Source organism: Neoarius graeffei, chromosome 12 (genome assembly GCF_027579695.1).
Source record: "Neoarius graeffei isolate fNeoGra1 chromosome 12, fNeoGra1.pri, whole genome shotgun sequence".
Taxonomy (NCBI): domain Eukaryota; kingdom Metazoa; phylum Chordata; class Actinopteri; order Siluriformes; family Ariidae; genus Neoarius; species Neoarius graeffei.
In genome coordinates, this window is record NC_083580.1 from 76,593,428 (window position 1) to 76,605,425 (window position 11,998).

General features: G+C 43.8%; 1 protein-coding gene across 1 annotated transcript; it reads right to left on the reverse strand.

The window, feature by feature from the left end:
• Positions 1-1,033: 1,033 nt before the first annotated feature.
• On the reverse strand, positions 1,034-9,905 carry trarg1b (trafficking regulator of GLUT4 (SLC2A4) 1b). Its single transcript, XM_060935242.1, has 3 exons — positions 9,534-9,905; positions 1,548-1,671; positions 1,034-1,442 (listed from the first exon to the last, which is right to left on the reverse strand). Exons 1-3 carry the CDS (start codon positions 9,903-9,905, stop codon positions 1,426-1,428), a joined length of 513 nt encoding a protein of 170 aa, XP_060791225.1. The 3' UTR covers positions 1,034-1,425.
• Between the last annotated feature and the right edge of the window lie 2,093 nt (positions 9,906-11,998).

Sequence of the window (11,998 nt, forward strand, 5' to 3'; positions counted from 1 at the left end):
GACGGCTCTAGTTTCTGATGGACAGCCTGCCTCATCCATCCACGCCTTGCTCGCTTTGTATCTGGTAATGACTAAATGCACAGACATATGAAAGTAGTGCACTTACGGAGACAGCGTATCGATTAGCGGACTCGCCTCTGTCTCCTCTCAGCTCTGGGATTCTCAGCTCTGGATGGTTAATTGATACCAAGTCTTTTAGCCTGAATTTCTCTCACCCGAGCTCAAGTCCACATCTGATAGGATTTTGCGAGATCGAAACGATTTTGGAATGTTTGTGTGTTTAATGAGCCTATTTTAGATTAGCACTTGGGATTATGAGATTTAGATCTGTGAAAAAAGTAAGCAAGTAGGTATTTAAAGTACAAGTCAACACACATCGATTCACCAGGCATGTTTATTTTAAGGCGTGCAAGAATTGTGCTTGAAAATGCATGAAAAAAAAGACAAACGTTTTTTTTTTCCAGTGTTTTGTACAGTAGTGACACCTCATTTGCATATATTATGATGAAACACATCTACAAAGGATTCAAGACCTTGTTGTTGTTTTTCTTTTCTTTTTTTGTTTTTTTACATGGAGGCATTGCGTAAAATGGTACAGGATGTGGACCAGCCACCATCCTGTCACTTATTTTCCTGTAAAATCATAATAAATACATAAAAAAAAGCCTCACCTGTGACTCAGATGGTGATTTGTCATAAATACTGTGCTTGTCAGAGTAAAAAAAAAAAATCTCTTAATCCAGCAAATGTGTTGGACAAAAGAAGAAAAATCAATTTAAACCACAGCAGTTGACGGTTATTATAATAATTATTTATGATGTATGGTTATAGATTATTAAACAAATCATTATAATTATGCATACTTTTCAATATTACGTTACCTTTTCACCTTTTTAATTTTTTTGCCTTGCATTTTCCAACCTGTTCAGCTGTGTATCAGCATTAATCACACAGAGCAGATTTAGAACAACGAGCGTTTTTTTCCCCACAAACATTTCTGAAGAGTAAAATAAAAATAAAACACCTCCATATGAATTTCAACAGTTAAGAAAATCAATAAATTTGTATAAATAATTCTGGTCCATTGAATTATTGTGTATCTTTTGTTTTTTTCCCCCCTGCTTTTCAAGCTTTATTGGCAGGCATCAGCTCAGGACAGTTTTTTTGGGGTGAGGCATCCTTCAAAGAAGACACGCCCCACGCAGACGTTGTCTCTTGTCTCAGAAGACGGAGACAGAGCATGCACGAGAAATCCATACCATTTCATATATTGCCTGAGATATGATAAGGCAGGCATGACATGTTTTTTGTAATTGTAGTGCAAGATATTCTAGTCCTTTAAGATCTCAAGGATGCTGTTTGCATCCTTAGAGGGCCATGCCACGCCCGATTGATCATCCGTGATATAAGATGTTCTATCGTATATTACACCTTTCTGATGTCTAGGGAAGACAGAAAGAGAAGGAAGAATAGGGATACATGGCAAATAGTTGTCTGTGTTATTCGTGTGGATTTACGTGTGTGTGTGTGTGTGTGTGTGTATTTACCTGTGATTACTAGATAAAGGACTATACTCAAACCCACAGCAATGGCCAAGATACTGAAGAGCAGCGAACGTCGGCCCAGTCTCTGAGCTCCATCAAAATCATTAGCCTGGATCATGGAGCGGGACTGTCCCACACACACACACACACACACACACACAACTTCAGAAATGATGGAACGAGATGTCAAAAGTAACACTACTTCAAAAATAAATAATAAAAACATGAAAGTTCCTCCAGTATGACATGAGTTCTTGACTTCCTAATGAGCATGTACTTGGGTTTCTACATCCCACAAGGGGAAAACTTTTTTGTCCCCCCAAAACAATCTTTAAACACACCACATAAAGGACTCTTTATTTAGCTTATCATTATCCACTCACTGGCCACTTTATTAGGAACACCCATACATCCACTTGCTATTCTGTTTTCTGCCGTTCTCTAAATCAGCCGATCCCTTGACAGCAGCACGATGCATCAAATCGCGCAGATACAAATCAAGAGCTTCAGTTAATGCTCACAATGTTCAAACATCAGAATGGGAAAAATTGTGATCTCAATTTCTGTGTGATGTTCTTTCATTGTGGTATGGGTGTCGGTTTGAGCCAGATGGACTGCTGGTTTGAGTATTTCAGAAACGGCTGATCTCCTTCCTGGGGTTTTCACACACAACAGTCTGTAGAGTTTACACAGAGAGAATGGTGCGAAAAACAAAAAAAAACATTGAGTGAGCGACAGTTCTGTGGGTGGAAACAAACGCCTTGTTGATAAGAGAGCTCAGAGGAAAATGGTCAGATTGTTTCGAGGTTTTTTTTTCTTTTTGCCAGGAAGGATATAGTAACTCATATAATCACTCTTTACAGCCGTGGTGAGCAGAAAAGCATCTCAGCATGCAACAGAAAACAGAAGAACACATTGGATTCCACTCCTGCAGCCAAGAACAGGAATCTGAGAATCAACAACAAGTTCCTATTAAAGTGGCCGGTCAGCGTATAATACATATTGCAATCTCATCTCATCTCATTATCTCTAGCCGCTTTATCCTTCTACAGGGTCGCAGGCAAGCTGGAGCCTATCCCAGCTGACTACGGGCGAAAGGCGGGGTACACCCTGGACAAGTCGCCAGGTCATCACAGGGCTGACACATAGACACAGACAACCATTCACACTCACACCTACGGTCAATTTAGAGTCACCAGTTAACCTAACCTGCATGTCTTTGGACTGTGGGGGAAACTGGAGCACCCGGAGGAAACCCACACGGACACGGGGAGAACATGCAAACTCCACACAGAAAGGCCCTCGCCGGCCCCAGGGCTTGAACCCAGGACCTTCTTGCTGTGAGGCGACAGCGCTAACCACTACACCACCGTGCCGCCCCATATTGCAATCACAATTGGAATTTTGTTTTATATCTGCAGCATTGGGCGGCACGGTGGTGTAGGGGTTAGCGCTGTCGCCTCACAGCAAGAAGGTCCTGGGTTCGAGCCCCGGGGCCGGCGAGGGCCTTTCTGTGTGGAGTTTGCATGTTCTCCCCGTGTCCGCGTGGGTTTCCTCCGGGTGCTCCGGTTTCCCCCACAGTCCAAAGACATGCAGGTTAGGTTAACTGGTGACTCTAAATTGAGCGTAGGTGTGAATGTGAGTGTGAATGGTTGTCTGTGTCTATGTGTCAGCCCTGTGATGACCTGGCGACTTGTCCAGGGTGTACCCCGCCTTTCGCTCGTAGTCAGCTGGGATAGGCTCCAGCTCGCCTGCGACCCTGTAGAAGGATAAAGCGGCTTGAGATAATGAGATGAGATGAGATGAGATCTGCAGCATTCATGCTCAGAAAATAAAGTACGCATGGCTTGTTACTGGATCAGTTCCCTCTAAGGTACTTATTTGTTGCCTTTATATACTACTTGGGAACATATATGTAACGTTTTGGCCCTGAAAAGGTCCACAAAGTTACCGTGAGGTCCAATGATGAGCTCTAAGGAGTACAGTAGTGTAGATTGTACCTTGGGGAACAGAAATGGACTCCTACTGTACCCCTATGGCTGATACTGTAATACAAATTTGACACATTCATGTAAACAGACGGGCGGCATGGTGGTGTATTGGTTAGCGCTGTCGCCTCACAGCAAGAAGGTCCGGGTTCGAGCCCCGTGGCCGGCGAGGGCCTTTCTGTGTGGAGTTTGCATGTTCTCCCCGTGTCCGCGTGGGTTTCCTCCGGGTGCTCCGGTTTCCCCCACAGTCCAAAGACATGCAGGTTAGGTTAACTGGTGACTCTAAATTGAGCGTAGGTGTGAATGTGAGTGTGAATGGTTGTCTGTGTCTATGTGTCAGCCCTGTGATGACCTGGCGACTTGTCCAGGGTGTACCCCGCCTTTCGCCCATAGTCAGCTGGGATAGGCTCCAGCTTGCCTGCGACCCTGTAGAACAGGATAAAGCGGCTAGAGATGAGATGTAAACAGACGTTAATTTATAAAGTTATCCCAACTCCATTAACTTCACTTTATACATTGTTATAATTTTCACATTTTTTCCCAGCTAGACATTCAACACTTGAATATGTATTAATCCATATTGAATATTATTCTACATAAAGAACACATTTTTGATGGAATAAAAACGTGTTCTATTCCCTTCTAGTGGGTTTCATTCATTTGGTCTGATAGCATGCAATATTGTTAGCATATCGCTTATCCTACGTGTCACTCTACCCAATGGAGAATGAGCGTTGAATATGGTTTATGATATTGCATGGTTGTCAAGACAACATGACGTCGCACGTCGAAGACGTACAACTTCCATGCTAGCGAGCGACTGACAATTTGTAAACAAACATGGCCGCCAGGCTTGCTTTATTAAATATGGGAGATTTTGAGAGCATTTTGAAAGAGAAAGACGCGTTGAACACCCGAAAGAAACGTGTTTCATTCAGCTACTCGTCTTTGACTTGTTCAGTATCAAGCTGAATGGAATATATCTGATATACCACTCAACGCCAGCCAATATTATTTAAATATATCACTGGAAACCTGATTTCTTGAAACTTCAGGATTAATCCTGAAAAATCCAGAAGACTTCTAGAATTCAAAACTCTCAAAATGACCTGCTTGCTGTGCACCAAGTTATAATTCAATAATATATAGATACGGGCGGCACGGTGGTGTAGTGGTTAGCGCTGTCGCCTCACAGCAAGAAGGTCCGGGTTCGAGCCCCGTGGCCGACGAGGGCCTTTCTGTGTGGAGTTTGCATGTTCTCCCCGTGTCCGCGTGGGTTTCCTCCGGGTGCTCCGGTTTCCCCCACAGTCCAAAGACATGCAGGTTAGGCTAACTGGTGACTCTAAATTGACCGTAGGTGTGAATGTGAGTGTGAATGGTTGTCTGTGTCTATGTGTCAGCCCTGTGATGACCTGGCGACTTGTCCAGGGTGTACCCCGCCTTTCACCCGTAGTCAGCTGGGATAGGCTCCAGCTTGCCTGCGACCCTGTAGGACAGGATAAAGCGGCTAGAGATAATGAGATGAGATGAGATTTTTAATTATTCAGTGAAATGAGAACACTGAGGTAGTAATTTCAGCTCATGGGTTTGTACAATTGTATTATCGCTACTATTTATACATGTACATACACATACAAGCGGGTGTGTACATTTGTGTATGTTTGTGTGTAGTCCTGTATTGTAGGATTAATGCATATTTTTATATTTTTATACATTATAAGGATCTGAACAAAGAAGGAAGAATGAACAGTAATATTATTACTGTACTACTTAGAATAATTCATTATAGGAAATTGAAGTTGGTTTCATCATTATGTATTTACTGACATCTAAATTTGGGTGTTGAGAAAAAAAAAATCTAACATATTGAGAGATTTCTGTACATGAAAGCGATTTTTTTTTTTTAACCTTTTGCCTGTAATACTGGACTTGAAGGACATGACACCCTGTAGGCTGCGTGTTTACCGTACATGCTTGTCTGCAGAGGTGGACAGTAACGAAGTACATTTACGTGAGTACTGGACTTAAGTACACTTTTTGAGTAGCTGTACTTTATTTGAGTATTATTTTTTTTGGAAACTTATGACTAACTTCACTACATTTGAAAGACAAATATCGTACTTTTCACTCCACTACATTTCTATCAAGGTCCTCGTTACTATGAAGCAGCTTTGAAAGTGGATGTTTTTTCTTTTCTTTTCTTTTCCAAAACGCGATTGGTTTTTCCGCAGGTGACACTGAGACAGCCGGTCAGTCATCACTAAGGTCACGTCTCGTCCATAGACTGTATAAAATCAAGTTCAGTGATTTCTCAGCAGCATTATTTAACACGATCAGTTGATGGCCGAATGGAAGGAGACGGTTCTTCTGCGGAATGCAAGCACCCATGGCTTTACCTGGAACCCATGTTTCAGTTTTCTGAAAGGATTAAAGATTCATTTCATTTTAATTGTTTGCTATGTTTGCCTAAAATGAACCACATCACGGCCAACAAAAACTCGACATCCAACCTGCGGAAGTATATTGAGGACTGTAAACGTTTTATTCCAAGAGAAAGCTTGCAACGAAGTTGTCTGTGCTTTTAGAGCTAGCGATAACATTGCAAACATAGCTATGTAGTCTGGTTAGTCAAATGACTTTCTATGGATTTGCCTGCCAAGTTGCCGTAGCCTTGTCCACGGCTAACGTTAACACATAGCTAGTTAACTTGGACACTGTTAGTTAGCATGTAAAAATGAAGTTACGCTAACATGAATAATGCTAACTTATCTGAAGTCCTTTCAGAAATATGTTTTAGCTTAATCTTGCCAAATAAACAGAATGTAGAAATCTTTCTTTTCTAGTAGCGTTAGCTACCCAATATGATTTCGAGTTTGAAAAGAGTTTGCTAGCATGTCAGGTGAAGTTTCACTGACTAGCTAGCTTAACGTTAAATCACCAAGATACACAGCATGCATTTGTTTTGTGAATTCACATTTCTGTCTTTGGTAACAGCATTAGGTTTTGTAAGCGTTGTGGCAATAATACAACAATACGTTGACAGAAAATGTACTTTTAATACTTAAGTATTTTTAAAAGCAAGTACTTCAGTACTTTAACTTAAGTAAAAATTTGACTGGAGAACTTTCACTTGTATCGGAGTAACATTTGGCCAGTGGGATCTGTACTTTGACGTAAGTAATGAAGTTGGGTTCTTTGTCCACCTCTGCTTGTGTGTGTGTAAAAAAAAAAAAAACAACTCTCAATAAATAAGTGATCACAAAAAAATATATATAATATTGTGAAAACAATTAAATATGGAGTATATGTGACAGACAAATTTTCTGAATATTTAATATATTTAATTATTATACATATAGGGCAGGGGCGGCACGGTGGTGTAGTGGTTAGTGCTGTCGCCTCACAGCAAGAAGGTCCTGGGTTCGAGCCCCGAGGCCGGCGAGGGCCTTTCTGTGTGGAGTTTGCATGTTCTCCCCGTGTCCGCGTGGGTTTCCTCCGGGTGCTCCGGTTTCCCCCACAGTCCAAAGACATGCAGGTTAGGTTAACTGGTGACTCTAAATTGACCGTAGGTGTGAATGTGAGTGTGAATGGTTGTCTGTGTCTATGTATCAGCCCTGTGATGACCTGGCGACTTGTCCAGGGTGTACCCCGCCTTTCGCCCGTAGTCAGCTGGGATAGGCTCCAGCTTGTCTGCGACCCTGTAGAAGGATAAAGCGGCTAGAGATAATGAGATGAGACATACAGGGCATTTTTTCAATGGAATAAAAACGTGTTCTATTCCCTTCTAGCAGGTTTCATTCATTTGGTTTGATAGCATGCAATATTGTCAGCATATCGCTTATCCTACGTGTATTACGTCACTCTACCCAATGGAGAATGAGTGTTGAATATGGTTTACAATATTGCATGGTTGTCAAGACAACATGACATCACACGTCAAAGACATAAAACTTCTGCGCTAATGAGTGACTGTGAAAATTTGTAAACAAACATGGCCACCAGGTTTGCTTTGTTAAATACGGAAGCTTTTGAGAGAATTTTGAAAGAGAAAGACGGGTTGAACACCTGAAAGGAATGTATATGTATAATAATAATCCATCCATCCATTATCTGTAGCCGGATTATCTGACAGGGTCGCAGGCAAGCTGGAGCCTATCCCAGCTGACTACGGGTGAAAGGCGGGGTACACCCTGGACAAGTCGCCAGGTCATCACAGGGCTGACACATAGACACAGACAACCATTCACACTCACATTCACACCTACGGTCAATTTAGAGTCACCAGTTAACCTAACCTGCATGTCTTTGGACTGTGGGGGAAACCGGAGCACCCGGAGGAAACCCACGCGGACACGGGGAGAACATGCAAACTCCACACAGAAAGGCCCTCGCCGGCCACGGGGCTCGAACCCGGACCTTCTTGCTGTGAGGCGACAGCGCTAACCACTACACCACCGTGCCGCCCACAATTAAGAGTTATTCCATGAAATCGAGCCGTACATGAGCTGATAGCCGACTAGGTGCGAGCCGTGTACGACGAGATTGAGTGGAATAACTGTTTTATTCTATCCACATTCACTGGATTTTGAGAAACGGAGCTTTTTTTTTTGGCAAATGCGATAAATAAAACCTTTGTACAAGACATCCGACAAAATAATTTCTGCTTAGAATGTACACAAACCGGCGAAATGACAGGAGCAAGATGTGGAAAATGCTATATTAATAATATCTCATCTCATCTCATTATCTCTAGCCGCTTTATCCTGTTCTACAGGGTCGCAGGCAAGCTGGAGCCTATCCCAGCTGACTACGGGCGAAAGGCGGGGTACACCCTGGACAAGTCGCCAGGTCATCACAGGGCTGACACATAGACACAGACAACCATTCACACTCACATTCACACCTACGCTCAATTTAGAGTCACCAGTTAACCTAACCTGCATGTCTTTGGACTGTGGGGGAAACCGGAGCACCCGGAGGAAACCCACGCGGACACGGGGAGAACATGCAAACTCCACACAGAAAGGCCCTCGCTGGCCCCGGGGCTCGAACCCAGGACCTTCTTGCTGTGAGGCGACAGCGCTAACCACTACACCACCGTGCCGCCCACAATTAAGAGTTATTCCATGAAATCAAGCCGTACATGAGCTGATAGCCGACTAGGTGTGAGCCGTGTACGACGAGATTGAGTGGAATAACTGTTTTATTCTATCCACATTCACTGGATTTTGAGAAACGGAGCTTTTTTTTGGCAAATGCAATAAATAAAACCTTTGTACAAGACATCCGACAAAATAATTTCTGCTTAGAATGTACACAAACCGGCGAAATGACAGGAGCAAGATGTGGAAAATGCTATATTAATAATATCTCATCTCATCTCATCTCATTATCTCTAGCCGCTTTATCCTGTTCTACAGGGTCGCAGGCAAGCTGGAGCCTATCCCAGCTGACTACGGGCGAAAGGCGGGGTACACCCTGGACAAGTCGCCAGGTCATCACAGGGCTGACACATAGACACAGACAACCATTCACACTCACATTCACACCTACGGTCAATTTAGAGTCACCAGTTAACCTAACCTGCATGTCTTTGGACTGTGGGGGAAACCGGAGCACCCGGAGGAAACCCACGCAGACATGGAGAGAACATGCAAATTCCGCACAGAAAGGCCCTCGCCGGCCACAGGGCTCGAACCCGGACCTTCTTGCTGTGAGGCGACAGCGCTGTCTTCGGTTGGTTCAGCAACACGCTCTGCCGTTTTGTTTTTCTCTACTCACGGTATATGAGCTGATATCCTAGTAGTAGAGTAGCCAATCAGAGCGTTCGATTGCTTATATCCAGTGAATATGGATAGAATAATTAAATAGCATATTTTCAACTTCAACAAGTTATGTTATTGAGTGAGTGAGTGAGTGAGTGAGTGAGTAAAGTAAACACACCCAGGGTGTGGTACCTGGCTGTCATGGTTACTGAACTCAGGTGTGAAGGCAGACTCACCGCCTGGGAGAAGTAGAGCGCGATGGCGTTGAGCGGTACCGCGGGACAGAAGCACGAGAGCACCGCGAGCCACATGTAGCTGGAAGGCTCGTGCTCGCTGCGCTCCGGTGCTGGAGAGCGCGCCGGTGACGCAACACTTCCGCTCCGAGGGGACCTGCAGCTGTTCTGCCCGATGCTCAGGGACCTGACACTCGGTCGGCGTGAGTCGGAACTGCTCCCGAGTCCGTCTTTACCGTCGCACACGACGACACTCAGAAGTTTCTGCATGTCTCCGAATTCCGACGCGCCCCCACTCTCACCCCCGCCACTCTCACCCCCGCCACTCTCACCCACGGCACTCCTCTCAAGCCCGGCATCTGCATTCACGGCCATCAGTGTGAAAATTCTCGGTGGGCAAAACTCGGAATAAAACCACGGAAACTCCTCTGTTGAAACATAAGATGCTCAGGTTTAATTAATTAATCCACTCAGGCGCACCCTTTTCTTCCAGGAAAGACCTGATCTGATCTTCATTAATAATTTCACCAAAGCCCAGCTGGTATTAAGAGAAGCACAGAAAGGTGGACCGTCCTGCATTAAGACAAAGCAAGACAACTCTGTGGTGAAGGTCTGAATGCTTTATAGTGGTCAGGACTGAGCTCGCTTTCTGATTGGTGGGACGGTGATGCTCAGCAGGATAAGAGTGGAGGATATTACAAGAGGAAAAGGGAATAAATCTGGAATAGGATGTTCAACAAGACTGGCTACAGGAGGCTTGGCCTTGTTGGTATCGCCATCCTGACCTGGCGCTGTGGCGCCCAACCCATGGTTATCTGAGGACCGGCCGCTGTCCAGCCACCTTTCTAGACACACTAATGAGGGACGCCGGGGCTCAGAGTCTCTCTGAACTAACATCATATATCATCAATCACGATGACCGGGCCACCAGGCGTATAGCTCGGCTGAGGTGATGTTGATGATGTTCAACAAGCGTCATATGAATGCACGTTGTGGAACATGTTCCGATGGGTGATTTTTTTTTTAGCCAAATAAAACATAAATTATAAAATGAATGATCTAAGCCATCTTCACATCACATTGAGCTGCTGTAACTGATGACACCAGGCTTGACACTGTCATAATGTAAATATAGCTGGGCAATACGATGACATAATATCAATATTGTGATAAATTCGATCACGATACACTTTTCTGAGATATTGTAGATATCGTGATATATTTTAATGATAATTTTGCATTTTTTTTTAAATAATTACAAACTGATATGTCTTATTAGTTCATATGTCCATAAGGCTGATGAGCTGTTGCCATAGCGTGGCATCCGTCATCCACAATTCAGTTAAAGGAGAACTGAAGTCATTTTTAAACTTGCTTTATTTCTTAATTAACGTGTTATTCAATTACGTTTTCAATTTTAGTAACCTTATATCGTGACTTGTACTGGCAACTAATTGCAATTAAATATTATACTTATCGGCCTATTCGGTTTTTAGCCGTGTTGAGTTTAGTTTGTTTGGTCCACGGCAGGCATCACTTATCCGCGCGATCTTCACGAGACTTGTGCGAGACTTCGAAACGTGAAGTGTCAGCCAGGTGTCAGTGCCACCATTTTGAAAACCGTTTTCCAAACGAAATATTGCACAAAAACAAGTTTAAATGACGATTACTGCCTACTTTTTCAAACTTTCCTGATTGCTATCAAAACAAACAAAACTTCCGGCTTGATTACATCAGCGTTCGAAAGAGAGCGCGCGCATCTTTTGACAACGTTGGCAGATGTTGGTCACTTTGATTTCCGCTGTACGTTTCCGTCCTACGATGATATTCACTGGATATGAGCAATCGAGCGCTCTGATTGGCTACTCTACTACTAGGATATCAGCTCATATACCGTGAGTAGAGAAAAACAAAACGGCAGAGCGTGTTGCTGAACCAACCGAAGACAGCGCTGTCGCCTCACAGCAAGAAGGTCTGGGTTCGAGCCCCGTGGCCGGCGAGGGCCTTTCTGTGTGGAGTTTGCATGTTCTCCCCGTGTCCGCGTGGGTTTCCTCCGGGTGCTCCGGTTTCCCCCACAGTCCAAAGACATGCAGGTTAGGTTAACTGGTGACTCTAAATTGACCGTAGGTGTGAATGTGAGTGTGAATGATTGTCTGTGTCTATGTGTCAGCCCTGTGATGACCTGGCGACTTGTCCAGGGTGTACCCCGCCTTTCGCCCGTAGTCAGCTGGGATAGGCTCCAGCTTGCCTGCGACCCTGTAGAACAGGATAAAGCGGCTAGAGATAATGAGATATGAGATAAATAGAATTTTGATAATAAAAAAAATTGGCCTTCAGTTCTCCTTTAAATCATATCTCTTCTGTCAGTTCTCCACAGATTTCCGTTCCAATTGTTCTGTTTGTTTTGTTTTGAAATCAAGAAGAACATAAAGGTATGTTTATGACTAATTCAAATCTAAACATTCTAC